This window comes from Protopterus annectens, chromosome 8.part0 (assembly GCF_019279795.1).
Source record: "Protopterus annectens isolate FY-2018-M chromosome 8.part0, PAN1.0, whole genome shotgun sequence".
NCBI lineage: Eukaryota > Metazoa > Chordata > Ceratodontiformes > Protopteridae > Protopterus > Protopterus annectens.
Window position 1 is genome coordinate 699,112,860 of NC_056741.1, and position 12,496 is coordinate 699,125,355.

A 12,496-nucleotide genomic window follows, 5' to 3' on the forward strand; every position below is an offset into this window, starting at 1 on the left:
GTGGAGTGCGATTTTGGAGTCGATATATTTAAGTAGCAGGAGGTGTGGGGGGTGCAGGGGGCTTGCCCCCTGCTTATAGTTGGAGAAGAGTAACAGGTTTTGTTAATGTAGTTGTGCTGGAATATTCTAAGTGTTGGTGTACTCTTTTTTTTCGATATTATGAAATTCAGTATTTTGAGTTTTCAGTATTTTGAACTTTCAAGCTTTTGGAGTCAGTATTTTGAATTTTGAGATAAGCTTTCAAGATTGATGTGGACCCATATTATATATATATCTATATCAGGGCTGTTTGTAGGTTTCTTCTGTGTACAGATGTATATACAATAAAAATTGGAACAAAGTATACTTGTACACGTAGCACCCAGAAATTACGGCTGAATCCATAAATCCGGAAGAGAAAAAATAAAAACTTAGGCTAATGAAGGAACCACTGTAGCCAAGTCACCAACTGTTTAAAGCTTCAGACTGACAAAAAATAAGATTTTTACAGGGGGGGTTAAGCTGAACTGCACCCCATCAATGAGGGAGGGGGGGATTGTCCCATACTCCCTTTACTTAAATACTGAAAGTCAGCCATACGCAGCCTTCCACATCCCTTAGTTTGAGTTTGGTTGTGCAACCTCAGAAGTCCAAACACTGAATTACTACTAGTAAAATGGAGAATGCACCAGAAATTATTTTCAATAGCTAATGCCAACTGCATAATTAAACACTAGCTAGTTAAAAACTGCAAGAGGAAACTTCATACAGTGAAGATTCATTAATAGGGCAATGGTTAGTGAAATGTCAGCCTACTTAGTCAGTTAATTTGCAGAAAGGTTAAGGAATGGATTGGGTGGGTTAACCAGATCAGTAATAGCCAAATTAAAGGTGTAAATACAATATAAACTATAGTTCAGACAGCTACACATTCCAACAAAACAAAATGGGAACTAGTTTATTCTACTAGAGTGCATTTTTCAAAAATGAAAGACAACAAAACTATTAAAATATTTTATTGTTACTTTTAGAACTGAACAAAAGTAGCAAGCATCAAGACAGACCCAATTTACTCACACTAGGCTAAATCACCACTGCACATTTCACACAGCATTGCCACAAATGACACAAATTCAGAAAAATTAACTTCAGAGTCTCCATCTTGATCCAAAGATTTTAGGAATTTTGCCACCTCATCATCACAGATTTTCTGGAAAAAGAAATAATAGTTATGACAAAACATCCATGAAACACCAAATGTCCAAATTTTAATCATAATTGAGCAGTGCAGTGATATGCTTTACATGAAATAAAATATATGAAATGTACAGTAAATCAAAGTTATGCATTTACCATAAATGTTAGATATATTTTATCTGATTTTTGGCCTGTTCAAAATTGTGTTGTCTGCTCAAACCTTGGCAATGACTGAAGCTTCTTTGAATACAGAGCTGACTTTCTCCGACTTATAATTCCCTGAACTCCACCGTAGCTGCTCAGTGTTTGCTGCCCATCAAAAGCTGGACAATCTTGTACAAGGAACCCCCCAATGTTAGATATTACCAAGCAGTTGAGGAAAAATGGGTACACATGGCTGTTCAAAGACAGGAAATAGGGGGTCTACTCAATCACAAAGCCATAGGTAATAATATAGAAGGGGGCAGGATGGAGGGAGTTTGAACTGCATCAGAAATCTGCCATGGCCCTGATGTTATAGTAAGTACATAACTTTCATATCCAATGTTTGTTTACATCTGCTCCAAACATAGGAGACCATACCAAGCTGTCAAACTGGGGTGCATCAAGGAAGAACATTCCTCAGTATGGTGGAACCACAAGAATGTGACCTGGATCCAGTTTATAGTTGGACAAATGTGTGTACATAGACTAAGTGGCTGCAATACACATCAATGGAAAGTCCCCTAATGAAGGCTGCAAAGGTAAAAACTGCCCAACTAACTGGCCACTGCTTTCCCAAAATTTGGTTTTGAAAATGAAGTCTTCTCTGAATTGCTTTGTTCTATGAATACAGAATCCGCATCACATCTAACATATGCAACATGTATTTGACTATCTGGGGAACAATACTGGTAAAGTTCATGGTCTGGTTTAGGTTTACTTTGGATGCCACCTTAGAAATAAAGCACGCACTGGTTCTAAGGAAGTCTGTCCCTGTGAAAAACTAGAAAGGGTGGTTTACAGGAGATTGCCTGAAACATTCATCTAGGTGATATGTCACTGCCACTAGGAAAAATTGGTTTTCCAAGTATGTCTGCTATGGCTGTGGATTCAAATGGAAATCTAAGACTGCAGTGTAATGATGATGTCCCATAGTGGGTCTGGGTCTCAAACTGGAGGTCTTAATATGAAAATACCTTTCAAAAAGCTTTAGAGATCTTATGTGAAGCTAAAGGAGGAGTGCCCTTGCACCTACCATAAAGATTTGAAATACCAGCCATCTGATGGAAAAGCTGAAACCTTTATGGAACAGCTCAGACAATAATTCTAGTATGGATTGAACAGGTGCTGAAAAAGGACAGAGTCCTTTTAGAAACAGGCCAGATAGAGAATCTTTGCTCTGGTATATATCTTTCTATTGGGCAGTCTGAGAAGCAGAAATACAGATTACTGCAGGGGAAAATCATGGCATCTTTGGCTACATTTAAAATTGGAGGAACCATGTGGTCAATTTCATGGACTTCCGATGGAGGAGTTAGTAGGTCTAGATAGTGAATACAACATTCATGGGGATGTGCGAGTAGAGGCCACAGGTCAGGGCTGAAAATGGACAATGAGGGTCATCCTGGTCTTGCACCATCTTGCTTTCTGTATGAATTTTTCATTAGGGTCAACAGTGGGAAAGGCATATAGGAGACTAAGAGGCCAATTGTGGACCACAGTGTCTACCAGCGACTGACCCTGTTGAGGAATTAGTAAACAAATACCTACTGCATTTGTTGAGACGGTGCAAACTAGTCGCACCAAGGTTGGCCCAGTGACTGGGGATCAAATATGCCTTTTATGACCCTTATATTGTCTTTTTAACACCTCCAATACCACAGCAGAAGCAACCTCTTGCCTTGTTCAGCAATTGCTCAAGCAAGGAGTAATGGAAGATACTATATGAAGTTTTTTTACTACCTCCTTAGATACCAGTTTTGGGCCCATTTATTCTCAACCTCTTAAGGTGCCCGAATTCAAAATGTTCATACTAGAGTCATTTCTACCTTTGCTCATTCCATTAGCCTTTGATCACATGGGACCTAAATATCACATGTCATCACAAGGACACAATGTGAGACTCATATTAAACTGGCGCTATCAATTTACTTCCTTGCCTTTTGAGCTCTATTCCATGCATATAGTCTTTACAAAGTGTACTGCACCAATGGTAGCCTTTTTAAGGATCGTGCACAAGATCCACATCCTCCCATCTGGATTACTGCCTCCTGCAGACCCAAATACAGCAGCAAAATGTTGACAGCTAGAAAAAGTACCAGAAATTGCTTCAAACATATGGGGTTTTCACTAAACCTTTCCAAATAGAGTCTATTCCCATAGGAGATATCTTCCTAGGGGATGCCCAGAACAAAGATGAATGATTTACGTCCCCAAAGACCAGGCTCTTTCCCTACATTCTTTCTGCAGCAGACCAGAGACCACATAACCAGGGACTTCATGGCTAAGAATGTGATGTCTGTATAGTTAAGGTCACTCTACCTAGGATCATTGCAAGGAAGATTCCTGGATGTCCTGAGGAATTATTGAATCACCACTCAACCACAGGAGGGAACTGGACAACTGCCAGAGTGCTGATACTGCAACTCTGATTCAGATAAATGTGAAACTGTCCTTTTCCCTGGTACTATTCAACCACTGAGCTAGTATAATGTTAGGTGTGAAGGGATTTTTTCCCCCTGCAAAAAGCACTTTAGTGGCCATTATAAAGACCACTTTCAACATGTAGTTATCAGCATTCAAACTAATCAAATTCAGAGTCATGGAGGAGATATTTCCCTAGTATGCCCTGCATTTAGAAAGAAGTGTGTGTGTGTGTGTGTGTGTGTGTGGACTAACTACAGAGGAATAAAAAAAAAAAAAAATACCTTTCTCCCAGCCAGAATCAATCCAGCTCTGGCTTCACCCCAAGAATCAATCCAGCTCTGGCTTCATCCCTCTATGTAGAAGTTGGGCATCAATCCAAAGGAAATGTTAGCAGTGTGCCAATCTTTAAAAGCTTTAAATGACATTGTAGACAAGGTGCTCTCCAGCTCAACATGGATAAACAAGCAGGGGTTTATCCAATGTACAGACTGGTTATGCCAGTGTGTATGATTCTGCAGGTTAATTCAGTCTGATCGGGGTATGTACGTACCCTCTCTGTGCAAAATTACAAGAATCACTAAGCATAGCACTTGTGGGGAACCATGAATGGAAACTTAACAGATGAGTATCCCTACAGTTGACAGCCAGATGAGGGGATTTTTAGGGACTTTTTTGGCTGCTAGATAAACCATCAGCTTCTGATTCACTCCCCTAAGGAGATACATGCAGAATGACTGATGCTCTTTTCAGTTGCTGAACAAATCTCTGTACACCAACATCTCTGATTACATGAGTGGGGAATGTTGACAGGGAGCAACCCAGCATGATTCTCCTAATGCCATTCTGGCCCAAGCAACACCAGTTCTCTTTCATTGTGGCACAATGAGCCAGGGAAATTCCTCATCTGCCTCAAGAGAGTTAGACCAGCTCATGATGACAGACAGCACCCCTGGTATATCCAAACCTGAACAGATTCATGCCGAGGACTTTTAAGATGCAAATCTTACTTCTCTTAGGACATACTGACTACTATGAAAAAAATCATCCCTCCAGGGTGCATTATGGTTTGGAATCGCTCTTCTCACAGTAGCCACAGGTGAAAATTCACTTTAAAAACAGCAAATCTTTAGAGAAGACTTGCTGTTGGGAGCTCCCACCCACTTTTCCCCTAACAGGGCAACTTATGAAATTCTAGTATTTCAGGGTAAGATACAGCAAGGGTAATTCCCTGATAATTCTCTTGCTGCTGACTATACAAGGTTAACTCTTTCATATAGAGGGTGTGACCTGCAGGAGGTTTGCTGACAGAAACAGATCACTGCATTGTTGTCTTTGTTTTACCTGGCAGGGGATATGTCTGCATATGGAAGGGATGTCTTCCTGCACTGTTTCATCACCAGAGGTTTGGGGGTCTGGCTGGTTAGGCAGACTTTCACATGGATACTAACATCTACTTTAATGTTGAATTCTCACAAGCGTGCTCTGTTGCAGTAGATAAAAGCCACCTGTGAAGCTTAGGTACTGGTGCAGAGAATCTTTTAGAAAAGTTCTAGGAATACAACTACATAATGTATAAAGGTTGGGTCAAGACTTCACAGCAGAGAGCAGTCAATTGCTTCTCAAAGTTCCAGTTGATACTCAGAACTGCAAGCTGTAGAAGGGTTTCATATGGTTTTAGTAACTGCAGGTGAAGCTATTGGTGGGATAAAGATCCCGTCCAGCAGCATTTTCAAATATCTCCCAAACAGCCCAGGCTTAGAGATTCAAATCTTTCTGACAGAAGGGCAATTAAGTTGCAATGCAGTCTCTTGTATACATTGGGACACCACCCCACCACAAACTTGGCCCATCTCTGAAAGAAGACAGCAGAGAACTGGGGACAGCTCAATGCCTGGCTTGAGCCAGCATTCAAATGCATCTACCAAGTAGAGCCATTTCTTGTCAGTCTAGCATTTTGGGTTGCAAAGCTCATTTCTACAGGCATTACCTGTTAAAATTTAAGGTACTTTTTCTTGTCTTGATGTAGTAAGATTGACTTCATGTACTTGGCTGCAGGGTGGTAGGATGCACCCATACTAAAGCTGAGGATTAGGAAAATTGATTTTTTGTAGCTTGGTGTGGGTGACTGGAAAGTAGAGGGTACAAAACTACTGACCAATAAACATCTAATAAAAAGCATCTAAACTGCAGTGAACTGTACAAATGGAAAATATTTAATAGGACAGAGCGAGAGAAAGTAATGGCTGAAAAGATGGAGGAGGTGAGAAAGTTTGGATTCTATGAGGAGCTGCTGAAGTCAGCCAACCACATGGTAGGCATATAAGACGACTATGGGCTATGAGCACTACAGCTTGATAGAACTGAACTTCAATCCACCTTACATTAGTGGCAAAACTGCAGCATTTTGTCTGTCATCACAGAAGCAAGACAAATTATTCAAAATTATGCTGCAGTACTTGCTAGACAAGTGGTGAGCAAAAGCAGCCTAAAAGTCCAACTAGTCAAACAAAAAGCATCATATAAAGTGGTTGTCAAAGAGAAACTGATGCCTAAATGCTTGGTGGGAGGTAAAATATTTAACAAGGGTAAGAGGGCAAAGCCTTGCATCCTTTTTCCCCTACTAATCTGATCTGCCCATCTCGTTTCCTGCATTGCCATGATCTGAGCCATGTAACAGTGCCGATCCCCTAACATTCTCCATTAGAAAGACTACAGTAGGGAGGAGATGCAGCAGTCGGCATGGCTTGGAATGCAGTGTGTATTCATATCCATACAGAAAGCAGTGCCAGACAAATCATTTAAATGCACTTGCTCTGGAAACATTGTCTAAACACTGGCAAACAGGTTAAATAGACCTTTCAGCCAAGAGCCATACATTTGTCAGATCAGTTGCTAATGCATAGCTGCTTTATTTGCTGTCTCACTGTAGACAGAAACATGACCACTGCTGTTTCATGTCAAATTACCTATACCTTCTAATTATAATACTATTTTTGTGTGTCCTAAAGCTACACAAAGTGACAGACTAGAGCTTTCATGCAGGGCATATTTAAAACATCATACTGACTCACCTGGTGGGGCAGTTGGGAGCATATAGTTTTGACAGCTGCAGTCTAATCAAGATCCACAGAAGTCACAGAAGGTTAACAAAAGCTGATTATATTTCACTATAAACTGTCCCTTATGTCAAGGCAAACAGAGTTGTGTTGAAGTCTTTGGATTTATTTACTTCCACAGTGTGGTGGAGTTGGCTTTAAACTGGGTATAGGGGTGCATACAGTAACTTTTTCCAGGAGATATTTGCTTATCAGCTCTGAGAATACATTTGTTAGGCTTTTCTGCCAGTAAGCGGTGTAATTTTCTGAGGTAAATCACTTGCAGTGCATCTATTTATTTTTCGTTACCATTGCTTTAATCACTGGAGACTACATTTCAAGACAACTTGAAATGGTGGACTCTTAGTAATCCTGTACATTAGTGTACCCTGTAAATGGGAGCAATGCTGTTCTCATTCTGTAGTATTCAGACAACACTGTAGGCTCATTCTGTAGTATTCAGACAACACTGTAGGATATGGACTAAGAAACATTAAATCACCAGAGACTGACACTCCATTGTGATGACCCAAGAAGTCAGACTTGCTTCTCGGAAATATTGACTCATGACAACTTGAATAAGCCAAACAGGACTCATTTGACCATGACTTGACATTACAAGACATAAGACTACTTGAGGGAGGTGACTTGGACTCACCCATAACTTGTTTACAGCAAGAGTACTGTAGAATTTGCACTGCATGTCCACTCAGACACTTAAGTCAGCCTGAGCTAAGACACATTCTGACACACCACCACTCCTTTAACATCAAGTACCAGCTGCAGACATATTAGGCTGTTTTGACAATTACATAAAATATATTGTAATGATTCTGTATTGGTGCCTTTCAGTTCAGGAAGCAGAGGCTGCAATGGGTATTATTTTGTCAATGCACTTTACCAATTTGGATGCAGTTTAGATACTGCTCTTACAAACTTAGAAAGTTGCTATGTATTAAAATTTATTTTCTAAAGGACATGGTCTGAAACTTATGCATGACATTTACTAATATTTTTTTTTAGATCTCAGATCCCAATGATGTCAGAAAACCAAAAATTTTATGAGGAACAGACAAATGTTCAGACAAAAATCTGACATTCTACAAGAATCTGAGCAGTTCAGAGGTATGATACAGAGATGGAATGTGAATTGCTACCCCACTTTCTAGTACTGCAATCCAAACATAAGGAAAACAGAGTCACATTTCATGAACCTAAACCACTTGCCGTTTGATGTGCTTTTCCCTAATCATACTATTTCTTCAGTTTGCTTTATTTAGACCGGGTGCCATAAGCTGCCCATAACGGGGACAAAGGCTTTTTTTTTTTTTTTTTGCTTTGTGGTTCAGCTTATATGCAGCTACCTTATTACCTGTGCATATCCAAATTATTTTCACATGCCGGTTTTGTTGCTAATGGGAGATTGGGCCTGTGGATGTGCACCACAGGTAGAGTCTTGCATGCCTTCCATTTTCACTTGGTTACTTCTCATCAGCTCTAGGTAGGCTTGAAAGAGCCAGGTTTCTAATTATTAGACGTTGTCATGATGCAGTATTTGTGACATTGCTACTGCACTGATTTTTAACTACCTTCTTTGGGCATTCTTACAAATCTGATAGGCTAATGGTCTGTCCCACAGTTATTGACTCTTACAGTGCACCTCATACCGTCATGTCTTTTAACAAGAGCACACACAGAATTTAGAAATATTTGGGGTTTGGTGATTTGAAATATAAAATAACTGGAATCATAAATGTGACATTTATTCACACAGTGATTGTACTCATTTCCTGTTCCATCTGATGTGTTTCTATTGACATGTACATTTGCTCAGGAATAGGATACTATTTAGGATTGCTGTTCCTTCCCATTCACTCTGGACAAATCAGAGTAGCTAATATTGGAGGAGAAAGAATGTGAGTCTTCCTTTCTGGACCTGGTTACAATCACAGCAAAATCGTTCTTTCACAAACTATAAATCATTAAGCATTGGGGTATATGGTACCTGCTGACAAGGGTTCAGCCCCACAAATGAATAGACTACACTAATGTCTTATCTGGTCAATGTTAATTTTAGACCTGATGGAACAAAACAGAAAAAAACACATCTTTACAGGAGGTAGTAAGCCTTTCTGTACCCCCTTGTGGAACTTCACTCACCTACTTATGTAAATCTACAAGTCATATGTTAGGAATCTTGTGACCTTTAAATCATGCAGACTAAGTTAACTACAGATACTGAAAAGCGAAGCCAAAGCCAGCAATACTTCTGTAATTAACTTTGTAAGCTGTACCTGTGACGACATCAGTAATCTGACTTCTGCCAAACTTTAAAGGGACACAACATTGAATTGATGGTACTGGGATTGGGAAACAAACCTGGACACAACATGGAATTGATGGTACTGGGATTGGGAAACAAACCTGGACACAACATGGAATTGATGGTACTGGGATTGGGAAACAAAGCTGGACGATGAGATACTCCTGTTTTGACCTTGACATGAAGGGTAAGAATATTGAACTGGCAATATTTTGTATTGCATTTTGCATGATGTTTATCATTGCTTAAATAATTGAACTGATGACAGTGGAGAATACGTATAGATGGATCTATACCAGTCTTCAGTATTTGTGTAAGTGGAATTAAGACAAGTTTGTCCAACATTTCTGGCAATTTGCAAACAGCATGCAGAAGGTGGCAGTGCCTAGCATGGGCAGGAAAGTTATTTTAACAAAACTTAAAACCTTTGTTGTAAATCATTTAATAATTTGTATACGATTTATCCATTATGTTAGTCAAGAACTTCAAACATAACCAAAAAACAGAACAAAACATCCTAGCCATAAAACCTGAACCAATTTGTCTGTTACAGTTTGATAATATTTTCCTATTTCAATTAAAGTCTCCAATTCCTGCTGTGCATTGTAAACCTTTGATAATTGCCCATGTTCTATGTTCAGATATTAAATTGTCAGACCCAGTCTTCAGGACTGAAATTTCCAATTCTTGAAAACCACCAACATGGTTACTGCAACAGCCCCTCTCCATATCATTTGTGTACTCACCAGTGGAACATCTGGATCCTCTATCCCCAAGAACCAAGTGGTGATATTTGCCTAACAACTTACATTGCCACTTCTGCTACTTGCCTCTCAGATCAGACAGATCTTACAAAAATCACACCAGTGTATATAGTACCCCTCTTCAGTTAAACATCTCCAGTAGATCCCAGATACTTCTGATCTCAATTTTATCCTTCAAGGAGTTTTAAAAGTGGATTAACTTAAGATTCGTAAACAGCCAGTATGGAACACTTTGTAGGAATAAGAATCTCTGTCCATTCTTGTATGTGCCAACCCAGTAATCCCTCCCACTTGACTTTAAGAGGACCAAGGGACTCCTCATGCTCGGCAATTACTTGCTATGCCTCCTAACCAATAGCAATCAGTCCATAGCAATCAGTCCCTTACAGCCTTTCCTCTCTCCCAACATTCTTATCTATTGGTTGGCTGGATTCCTTAAACCCTTAAGGATCCTGCATAAGCATTTTCCAATATAAAGAACGGAGCTGTAGCTATTACTGGAGTTTTACCATGCGTTTTGGTCTGATGTCCATAAATTCATGAAAAGATGGGAATTCACCCTGTTCCATGTCCAGCAGGTCTTACCAAAATATAATCCCTTTTCTGATTCATGAATGCCAGTGTATGGGTGGTGTATAATACATTTGGAGTCCTAAATACATTCCCACTTGCCCCAGCCATGGCTGTCAATCAATTGCCTTGATATCCACCTTCAATTTCCCTCAAACCTTCTTGAATCCCATATTTTGTTTTTGTGCATTATCTGGTAGTGAAGTAACATCGGGCACTGTATGAGCTAAATGGGAGATGGTTACGATTTGGCATGCATCCAATTGACCACGGTGTAGTGCGCAAGTATGCCTACAGATGGCTTAACCTCATTTTTCCCCTTTTTAAAAGGTACAAATAACTTCATCCCAGCAATCCTAGGTGCTTCTGCTTCTCATATGAAGGCAGCTCTCAGTTTTTGTAGCTTGGAGTAGAGTGATTGTGCACATTTACTGAAGGTGCCTTATCTAGAATATACACCTCAGAAGACATAACATAGTGAACACCTTTGTCAGAAAGTGCAACCAATTCCATTCTTGAAACTTCTCCCCATATTAACTCATGGGAGTTGTCATGCTAACCTATACCATTCAAGGTTATAGAGGAGAGTGACACCCATATATACTATGTACTGCATTGTGGGAAGTGGGAAGAAATCATTTTCCCTTAACATGTTCCCCTTTAATGAGAAGAGCTTTAATATTTAGGGTCAGGCCTGAACACAAATCTCAAAGGTTTCTACCTCCTCTGATATGTCTTAAGAACCCAGAGGAAAAAATATTTTAGTCTGCAAATCAGGTAGAACTTATCGACTCCCGAGGTGCAACTAAGATACCCATTGTGTGCATTTCTGTTGTATGTATATTGCCAAGATTTTGAGGGGTAGAATGACTAGAACAAGCAAAAAGCAAGCAACCACATCTGGGAACTCTGGAATACAACTGCCAAGGAGATTACCCCATTGGCAATAACCTGTGGATCTTTGTAAAATTAATTTGTATGCATCCAGATCCACACCTTAGATACCAAAATCTTCTACTGCTCTCAAGTATGACCATTATAGTGAATCAAATTGCCTTCTGCAGATCAATAAATAAGGTCATTATTTGTGCGCCCTCAAAATTAGTCCTAGCCAATTGGAATAGATTTAGTCATAAAACTAACAAAGTTTGCTCTCCCCAACCTCCATTTAACAAAACCCTGGTGTGCATGAAAGACTAACTGCACTACATCAAGCCAGGATTTTTGCAATGACCTTCATTTCCTTTAGTAATAAGGAAACAAGCCTAAAATCTGAGGATCTGGGGGTATTCCCCTTTCCCTGCCTTGGGCAATAAGATTATGGAGAATAGTCTCGATGACCTAGTGATAATCCCCCTTCTTTGTACTTCCCGATACAAAGATAAAAGTAGTTTGTCCAGCAGTTCTTTGAAGGTTTTATAGAATTCTGATGGCAACCCATCTAGTCCTGGGGTTTAACTTGTGGAAAACTAGTTATGTAAGTGATAATCTCTTCCCTAGTAATAGGGCAATTTAAGTGTCCACTATTCACAGTTGTAGCTATCCTATTAATGTAGCTATTCTATTAATTTGCTTTGGTCTTGCCCCACCCCCTCCTTTCCTTTTGATATAGCATTTTCTAGCATCTGTAAACCACCTCATATTAGGTCACTAGCATCTGTAAGTTTCATAGAGGGGAATCAATACTTCCCTTTTCACACATTTCAGTTTATGTGCTATTAACTTAGAAGTTCTCCTTATCCCAATGCTACAACTGCCATATTTCCCATCTGGCATGTATATTACATTGAAGATACCAATGTTACCTTCTATACTGCTATAACAACATCCTCTTTCTTGATGCAGGTCTTAAGGCTCCTCTAAATGACCTATCAATATATTTGGCTACATCCATTATTCCAATCTTCCTTATATAAAAGTTTTGGAAAAAATAGTGTACT

The 12,496-nt window shown here is 39.6% G+C and overlaps 1 protein-coding gene across 1 annotated transcript in view; it reads right to left on the reverse strand.

The window, feature by feature from the left end:
* Positions 1 to 979: 979 nt before the first annotated feature.
* Positions 980 to 12,496, reverse strand: part of LOC122808982 (calmodulin-like protein 8) — a 172,508-nt gene continuing 160,991 nt past the window's right edge. The window contains exon 6 of the mRNA XM_044080148.1: positions 980 to 1,189. Within this exon, the coding sequence (XP_043936083.1) occupies positions 1,058 to 1,189 (132 nt within the window). The 3' untranslated portion in view covers positions 980 to 1,057. The remainder of the gene's footprint in view (positions 1,190 to 12,496) is intronic.